This window comes from Bombus impatiens, unplaced genomic scaffold (assembly GCF_000188095.3).
Source record: "Bombus impatiens unplaced genomic scaffold, BIMP_2.2 scf_0321, whole genome shotgun sequence".
NCBI lineage: Eukaryota > Metazoa > Arthropoda > Insecta > Hymenoptera > Apidae > Bombus > Bombus impatiens.
Window position 1 is genome coordinate 776,095 of NT_176740.1, and position 9,803 is coordinate 785,897.

At 41.9% G+C, this 9,803-nt stretch overlaps 1 protein-coding gene across 4 annotated transcripts in view; it reads right to left on the reverse strand.

Annotated features, from left to right (window-relative positions):
* Positions 1-9,803, reverse strand: part of LOC100747526 (protein outspread) — a 216,490-nt gene that overhangs the window by 205,569 nt on the left and 1,118 nt on the right. For all 4 annotated transcript variants that reach the window (XM_024367622.2, XM_003489422.4, XM_024367623.2 and 1 more), the window contains exon 2: positions 9,677-9,803. In XM_024367622.2, the coding sequence (XP_024223390.1) occupies positions 9,677-9,803 (127 nt within the window). The remainder of the gene's footprint in view (positions 1-9,676) is intronic.

The following is a 9,803-nucleotide window of genomic DNA, read 5'->3' on the forward strand; positions in this document are numbered from 1 at the left end:
AGCCACGAGAAGAGGAGAGCTTTCGTTTGAGCGTCGTCGCCACGTCTGCCCCAGCGATCTCCTCTTTTCCTCTTTCTCTTTCTCCGAGACCTGGCTGTTGCGTACGGTATACCGTTACAACTGGATGCCCCCGTGTCTTTACGATTTTCTGCGGCGATCTTTTTGTCGCCAGCCACCGGCCGCGGATCGAGATCAACGATCGCGACACGCTCGATTCATAACGATCCACTGCTCCATCTCTCTTCGGCTCGTGTCCCGGAAAAACTGCACGAATACGCGTTAACTTATTCGGGTTTCCACGCGTTCAAATCAATAAGTTGTCACTTATAGCTACTTATAGTTGTAGGTTGAGCTTGGTAGCGGTCGAATGGTAAAAATGCAATCTTTAAGATCCAGTTACAAAGCTTAATGTTTACATATGGTTTGCGAAGATGGCGATCGTAACGAAGACGAAGGAAGAAGCATTTCGACGACGCAAGAAACATTGATGTTCATGAAGCAGAAAGAAGTAGTAGAGATCTACTTTGTGATGGAGTTACGTGAAGAAGATGATAGGAAGATGATACCGAGATTCAGGAAAGAAAATGATACTAAACGATATACTATGATACAGCGAACGAAGACTTCTTCTTATGCCTGATGCTGTTATAGGCAGCACATTAAGTACTTTTTGTAAATTGACAAGTGAGTCATTTAGCGTATTCATTAGGAAGGATCACAAAAATGATAACTTATAAACTAAGCGTGAAATCTGAAGAGACCGAAGAATCCAGCACCGTTTACTCGCCAGAAAATATAACATGGAAAGGCTAACTTACATTTACAGTCTCTACGTCGTAGTACGAATAAACCTCGACTAATCGTTCACAAAGTTGTCGTTCTTAATCGCTCGATTTTATCATTTTTTCACACGACCCAACCGTTTATAACGATAACTAAACTTGCCTAAACCTAATCTAGAAATCCACCGTGCGTGTTTATCGACTAATTTCACGGACTGAAAAGTTTTCAACGATGCGAACGCTGATTTACGTAACGCTGGCAGAAAAAATCTAATATTTTGCAAAAACTAGATCTTACGGAGCAATTAATATTCCGACCTATCGCGACTCTCAGGAAAAAGATACAACGTACTCGTGGCGAACCGCTCGACCTGTTGCCTATTTTTGCAAAAATATGAAACTACGCAAACATCCGCGAAATATCTATAATCAAGCGTATCCAGGAACGTCCCTTGACCCCTTAAGTTCGGTTGCTTGAAACTCGCGAGACGGTAGCAACGGTATTTCGCGTGTCACGCTGTATTTCGTTTAATGGGGAAACGATCGTGGACGAAAACCGTGGTGTTGGATAAGTGGCAATTTAACGGGGATGAATAACATCGCCGAAAGTGCCGCGAGATCGTCGTTTCGTAAGGCGAGAAAGAAATATCAAGATCGGTTGGGCGATACGTCATACGAGCACCACCGGACATAACAGTACTTCGCTTATGGCCGGCGTCGTAAGCAAAGTAAATATATGCGGCTAACAATGGACAGGTTACGCTCGACTGGTCCGTAGAAATTTTGTCCCACAAACGCGCGACACGAGAATAACGCGGGTGAGACAAAACTTGTACGTGGACGCGACGGCGAGCCCAAAATTCTTGCCACGACGACCTTCTGCATACTGATGCCCTTTAAAGCGGCGCCATATCGCTACGAGCATCGTACGAGTTTCGCATCCTCGCGCCAACTTTTCTCTTAACACGATCCTTGCGTGATGCTGTCGATCCTTGCGTGTTTCAAGCTTTTTCTATTTGGTATTTTAAAGCTTAAATAGATTATCGGAGAGTTTCGATTACGATGGTTCTACGAGTTCTTCGGCTGGTGTCTTCGATATTTCAGTGTATCGCCAGATGATACAGCGTTAGTTACCCAAAGTTAGCATACACTTTACAAAAATAAAGTTCGTACAGTATCGATTTACCTACGTTTCTCGTTATTAACTTACATCTCTACGTACTTTGTATCTTCGCTTAATTTTCAATTATACGCGCAACATTGTACGTGCAAGGTTCTTGAACAAATTCCGTACCTTCAACAAGGTGCACGTGCAACTATCTTGTAATTTCTATACGTATTTTCAGTTTCATTTCAAGATTGACCAATGTAATCGTGATAATCGAGCCCGTCATAACGGTATCAATGAGATTTCGAAACGATTCGTAAAATAATTCCTAGCGTAATTCGTAAAAATATGTCTACGAATGTTCGAGTAATTTCGCGAGCCTGTGTAGTTTTTTATCCACGGCGCGTGGGATCCAGAGAAAAGATTTATGTTTTGATATACAACGATGGAGGATTGAACGTGTGTCGAAGAGCGGCGAGAACGCAAGAAGAGACCAGGACCGTTCTATGTTCCCCGCGAGGGCCGTGTCCGCTTGAAAACCGTGGCCATTTCTTCCCGGTGAACACAACGCGAACAGGTATTTGAAGGTTTTTGCGATGTCGTGTTGCACGACACGACCTTTCTGTGAAGCGAGCTCTCGATAACGATCTCTATTGCCTGTCCATAAGATCATCAATAATTTGTCGTGACTTGGGCGAAAACGACAGCCCTTTTTAAACCGATGAAATTTATGCCAGGTTGGCACGCAGAGATCGCGAACGTTATCGACATCGCGCACCGCTGTATACGCGCTAGTACCTACAGATAATCATCGAATTATAAATTGTATCGAGGGAAGATACAACACGGTGGAAGTGAAGCTGAACTTTTGCTAATGAGCAGATTAGATCTTCTTTCGTTTGGCTTTAAATCGAAGATCGTGAGCGAAGGGACGTTTGAGAAAATGCTTGTGGAATTCTGCAATTTCCCCTGCAAATCTGTTAATTTTTATCGAGGAAACTTCACCTTAATTAAAGAGTTCGCTAGAGTCACATGAATTATTCATCGATATTATCGTAATTTACTTTTAGTATAGTTTCTTAGACTATACTAGAGTTCTTCGTGACTCAAAAAACTCTATTACAAAGGTAAACGTTAATTTGGTGAAATATAGAAAAATGTATTTAACCGTTAAAATGTTTCACCCTTTTTAAAAGCTGCTGGCACGCGAACATTTATATCGGAAAAGAATCGGAAAAGCTACTTTATCCATAAATCGTTGGTAGAATCGTTGTATGAAAGTTTACTCGTCGCTCGATAAAGATGTGAAAAGAAACGAATTGTAGGGAAAATTCGCAATTTCGTAATGTTGGCGAGTCCGTATCGACACTCGAGTCCGACACTCGTGTCCCGTTATCAAAACGGGCTGATTTCACCGGGAAGCAAATTGTTAAGGATAGTTGCGCAATAACGCACCTTAATTGCCAGCGAATCGAAGAATCAGAAATTACTCGCTAATCACGAACACCCTTAATTAAGCGAATACCACAGCACAATGATGCGCATTGGAAACAAATGAAACAACGTACGTATGAAGGTAACCAATGGCAGAACGATATATCTTTCTGATCCCAAGCTTGCCTGGTTTCGTTCCGAATCGATAAGACTACGACGATGTATCGATACGCGGATAAACTTCTGATAACAAAGTGCTTTCGTTGCTTCGACTACCTCGTGCTTGCGCTTCCTCAAATATACATACAATAACAAGTACGTGATTTGCCAAATATATTCCAGATTAAACTTGCACCAAGCAACTTTCTCTGCTAAGAAAGAAAACCGAGTTTATACCAAGTGCAAAAGTTCCCTCGAAATATCTCTTTCTATAGAAGAATTTAAATAAGAAATTCGCTGGTCCTTGCTTCTCTTAGGATAAAAATACTGGAGAACGAAGACGACATTGGCGAAAGGTCGTCTTACGCAGACTGGACGCAAGAAAATTCAAACTACTGGCGATAAATTCCCAAATTATATCTCTGTGGAGTGTTTTCTCTTTCGACGGAAGAATTTAAAAGCGAAATCCACGATTATCCGCTGCCTAAGGTATACAAATATTTCGAAATTAAGACGTAGGAAAAGAAAGGTTTCACGATGAATCGTGGACGCGTGTTCGCCTGAGCTTAACATAATCGATAGCGAAAACAGAAATATGTGCACGCATCTGCAGGCTCGTGCGGATAACGCGTGCACCAGCAACAACAACGGAGAACGAAAGAGAGAAAGAGACGAGGGAATGGTACCGTAAGGCATCTCGAAATCGTTTCACCGGATCAAAATTTCAGGGACTCGAGAATGGCCACGAAACCCCAGAGGAAATTATTTCTCGAAGGCCACTTACCGAGGCGCTCACGAAGAAGTAATCGGACAGAAAATACGGAGCCACGGACCGATAATGGTTGGTCGTGAACAACGCGGCCCCCGGGCTCCTTATCCATCTCTCAGCCTTTCTCTCTTTCTATCTTTTTCTTGTCCAGAAACAACAACGGACTTCGTACGCAACTCGAAGAATCCTTCGTCGATCTCGTAGCCTGACTCTCTTCTCGTTCGATACCGAGCAGCCGGCTACTTTTCATCACTTTCTCACGTTCGCGAACCCAGAATCCTCGGACGAACGGGAAGCCGCTGATTACAGGAATTAAACCGCGTATCGAGCCACGAACCGCGCGAAAAGTCATAATTAAACGCGGTTAAACCGCGATCTCCGTTAGGCGATTCGATGGATCCGAGTCGAAACTCCAGTTCCTTTAGCTTTTGGGGATCGTCCGATCGCGAGACGAAATTTCCAGAGATATTTCCTCGTTTTAGAGTCGATATTTGAGTATAACGTTGTTGTCTATCGAGCGAATATTTAGAGAAATCGTGAGAGACTTCTTTGTGTTTCCTTCGTAACTGAACGTTCCAAGTGGTGTAACAACGCGGTGCAGCGTTTAGGCAAATTCGTGGAAATTCAATGAGATTTTCTTGCTTCGCTTTTGAACAGTCAACGAGATTGACAGTGGAAATTATTTAGGTCTATGGGATTGATTATCGAAAGGATCTTTTGTTGCGTGTTCATCGTTATGATATAATTAAACGTGAAGGGGAATCGATGACGAGCATCGGAACATTTCCTTGTCGACAGGATGACTTCGAGCATCGTCGAAGTTACAACGTCACCGTAAGGACAACACGGTCGAACTTAATGAATTGAAATTGACAATGAGAACACAACATCGAGGATCCAATTAAACAGAATGGATCACACAGTTCAAAGTAGTTAACGAAGAGTCACATTTTTCTATTTCCAGTCGTTGAACGTCTGATCCACGCTGTGGAGGAAATAACGACGATTCGATCGCGAATATTATGCATTTATAAAAAACTTAAGAGAGTAAAAGCGTACACGAACATATTAGATTCTCCGTTTCTTTCGTTTTATGAAGAAATAATAGACGCGCAACGTTTTTTGTTTTATATTATTTTGTCCAATTGCGTACGATCCATTTTCTTCTGTTGAGATAAACACCGCGACATTTCACACACTTGGTTTCACGTTTGTATGAAGATGTAAAAAACACCGTCGTAAAAAACACGTTTGCGAAAGAAAAATATTTTTCGCACAACCTAATACAACGCAGAGTACTTCTCGTAGTATCTAATGAACGAAACGAATCCTCGTTGGTTGCGTTCGTAAAAATCTAAATTCGCACAAACAGCAACTTTCTATCGATGTCTTATACCCCATATAAAAAAGAAACATAGAAACTGCCGTAATTTAACTGGAAGATATATCGATCGTGATCGATAAAAATTCATTCGCCAACGATTGCCCGATCTTCGAACTGCCCGATCCTCTAACCTTTAAGACCTACGTGGAATCGGTGTGGAACACGCGTTTTACAGATATTCACGCAATCAGCTTGCACTTCCGCGATAGTCGTAACTCGTAGAAACGATCCGGGAGAGGGCCGCCGCGAGAAACGTTGTAAAAGGTCAAATTCCTTCGATTCGAGACTCTCCTCGTCAAATTACGAGCCGCGAGACGAAGAACCGTGCGACCAAGGGGCAAAGAAAGGTTGGATTGCGTATGCATTCGTTATTTGCGGTTTATATGGGGGACAACAGCGAGAAGTAGAGAGACAGAGGAAGAAAGAAAGAAGCCAAGAAACCTGTGCAGATCGGCGAGACAGAGAGGCGAAGAGGTGGAGAATAAACCGATACAGAGATACCGCATCCAGGCGAAAGCCGACAAGCCAACAACTCTCGAAAGGGCCTGTGCTGTTGGGGTGCCGCGAGAAGACGGCTGGAATGCACCGAGAACAGGTCGCAAGGCTGCCGACATTCCGAAATTTGCAACGGCCTCGGCACGGGCGACGTGTCCCATTGTACGTGTACGAAATTGTCCTGGCCTCTGGCCGAAAAAAGCGTAAAAGGGCAATAGATTCGTGATCTTTCCCTTTCTCCTCGAGAAGCTCATAGATCGCGAGAATTTCACGACCACCCTCGCTCTTCTTCCAATTCTATTTTCTTTCTTGGAAACAGAAGAACAGCTTTTCAAGAATCTCGTCGCAAGATGCCGTACGAATTTTACGACCACCCACCTCTTCTTTACATTTTATTCTACTCGTTCGGGTTTTTGGCCATGCGATATAACGAGACTCGAGTCTCTTTGTACGATAATTCATTAATTAAACCGTTAACGACCAAAGTTTATAATACTACGTTAATAATACTACGTTTCGTGTAATCGTAGAATCTATGTGAAAGAAATAGCGAGGAAATGATATTGCGCGAATTTTAAGAAGTCTCTTTCGTAAACACAAAATATGCAAATGAGATAAGATAGAGGGGCAAGCGGTTATATTTCAGAGCTAAATCTCCTATATTTTCAATTTCCTATATTTCAATGTTCGTATGCATATTGAAAATTAATATGCACGCGCGTCACGCGACATAAACGAAATAAATTACGCAGCTCTGACATCGATACAAAGTTTCGCAAACATTTCCCAATGGAAACATCCGTAGGTAAAATCAATATATTATGCAGCGCGTTTCATGCGGCGTGCAATTTTCCTGGCGTCATTAGCGGAAACCAGAAACGCCGCTCGTCATTCATCGTATCGGCTATGGATATGTTTCTCTATACCGTATACCGCAAAAAGCGTTTATACCTATTCAAAGTCCCCTTTTCTCTTCTGGAATCGATTGCTGTGTAAAAACCAACCAGAGAGATACTCGAGAGCAACAGAAAAACGGATAATCGTGGAGAATGGAAGAAACTCTGGAGAATCGAGAGAACCAGAAACGAAACAAAAAAAAAAAAAGAAAAAAAGACAATAAACGTCGTCTTATCGAACAGATTTTAAACAGACGACTGTTCTTAACATATGACACGTTCATACGTATTTTTACGAAAATTATCAAATCGTCTAGGAATTGTCATCTCGTTTGAAACGTCGAACATAAGTTGTAACACTCTTGTAACAACGATCTCTTTAATTCGACGTAACCAAGTTCTTGCTCGCATCTGTAGCATCTTTTCATCGCTGTGTTCGCCAATTTTGACGCTCGTATTATTTCTATCGTAAGTATTTACGCTTAATTAATTTCACGCGTATGATAAACGATTTTACGATACAGATTCAGACTTTGTATAAACTTCTCCATATTTCTTAAAAGGTGTCTACAAGTGTTCAAATATTGTACTTTCGCACTTGCCTACATGCGTTGAATCGTAGCCTCGCGCGAATACAAAATTCTGATCGATTAATCGTTTCGTTATGCTTTAGGTTAATTGTCGCGTTTCGCGCGAAAGCTGTAGGTGTCCTAAAACTTGAACGGTGTTCCTATGCTGGCGTTTCGAGTACGGTACCGTACGATCCGCAGCGTCAATTGATTTTTAACGCTTTTATTCTGCGGCCCACCCTCACCCCCCTCGAGGGCCCCGCTTTTACGAGGCAATTTTGCTCATCGACGACCGTACCGGGCCCCGTTGTAAATAAAAACCACAGGCAAAAGGAAGAAAACCGTACTATAAAGATTCCTGTTCTTCTTCTTTTAACGTCTCCTAACTTGTACCGCGTGCCACGTATTTATGTCCCGGAGCCCGTGGCGATGCTACTTTTTCGCGCATTCGTTTGTAAATTACTATTACGATTCAATCGAAACAGCCACGACTTCGAAAAATAAAGAGAAAAAGAACGAGGAAGGAGATAATCTCGAGGATTCGAAAAATTTTAGTAGAAAAACGGATGGAAAAGAGGTTGGGGGGAGGAATAATTTCGAGGATCCAAAAAAACTTCATTTTTTAGAGAAAGATACAAGAACGTTGATATTCTTGAGGCCTTCGGTCTATTTAAAAGATACATTTTGAACGACTTGATCGGATTGATCGAGATTAACCTTGAAAAGCCCTCAACGCCTCCGCCAATAGCAATTTCTTCCATCTATCTGCGTCAACCTTGAATTCCACTTATATTTCACTCTTTTTTTTCCTTTCTTTTTAACTCTACGGCGAATCAAACGTACCGTGCGTTTTTCCATTTACCAGAAATAGATTTCGATTATAACGATAATAAGTCCAACTCCGGCATTCTCACACTCTGGCTATATTCTAATACCAAATACAGATTATAATTGCGAGACGACGCGCATGGAATTGCGATAAACGAATCGTGTGTATATATATACATATATTCATATAGTTTCATGGCTGGATATTTATGCGAATCAATATTTTTATGAACATAAGAGAAGACATTTATTTCGCTCATTTAATGTTATAACGAGTAAAATGGACTGTCTATAAAACGTTATAATCTCTATAACCCTCTATAACCCTATTTTTCATTGTTCCTGCGATTTATCACTTCAATGGATAAACCGTACAGGAATTAATGAATGCACGTGATATAAATGGACTGTTTGCTGATAAAACAGTGGTATAACGATAATGGAAAATATACAATTACACGTACGCGATATGATACTTGAGAAATATAAATAAAATATGAATAGATAAATAATTGTGAATCATCTGAAAATCTACATTTTTGTATACATCAACGTCATAATAGTTATAGAACATCTACCGATCCTTCATACTATTCTAAATCTTTTAAAAATGTAGGTAATCTTCGTAAATAATTACACACAGATAATTATAGAACATCTACAGATTTTGTATACCGGAACTGGTATAACCTATACGATTCGTTAACGCGCGGTTTCTTACAAAACGCAACACACCCCTGCATATTATACTTTACTCATTGTACTTTAATTATATATCTTCTGTACATTTTTGCATCTTGAAATATCTCCGAAACGCAAAAACATCGACGGTCTAATCATGACGAACGAACCGCTACATCGGCGCGACGAAAGCCTGAAAAGAGAAGCTACACGGGTGTCTGAGTTGAAAACCGTTGGTTCGTTCCGCGGACTAATCGTGTTCACCGTGCACGCTCATCTTACATAACATCGACATCTCGAACGTCAGGACCTTCGTCCTTCTGGCTGGTCCCGATCACGGCAAGGAATTCGAGGGCGAGCAAGAAAGAGAAAATGCCGCTCGCGATGGACCGAGTACGCACGCGTGAGTAAAAACGAGATAGAGATACATACGCAACTATACGTTAGAGTGAGACAAAGAATACAGACAGAGAAGGGTAGATAGCGAGCAAGAGAGAAGAAAAGGCGCACGCAGGGAAGAAGAAAGAGAGAGAAAGGAAGGGAGACAGAGAGTCCATCAAGCAAAACTCACCCTGTTGCATTCCAGAGCCTCCGCGCTGTGCTCCTCCTTCTGCTTGAAGCAGCTGCTGCACTTGCTCTTGTTGAATATGTTCGGCGCGAACTTCCTGCACTCGGCGCCGGTGCCACGGACGCCCGCC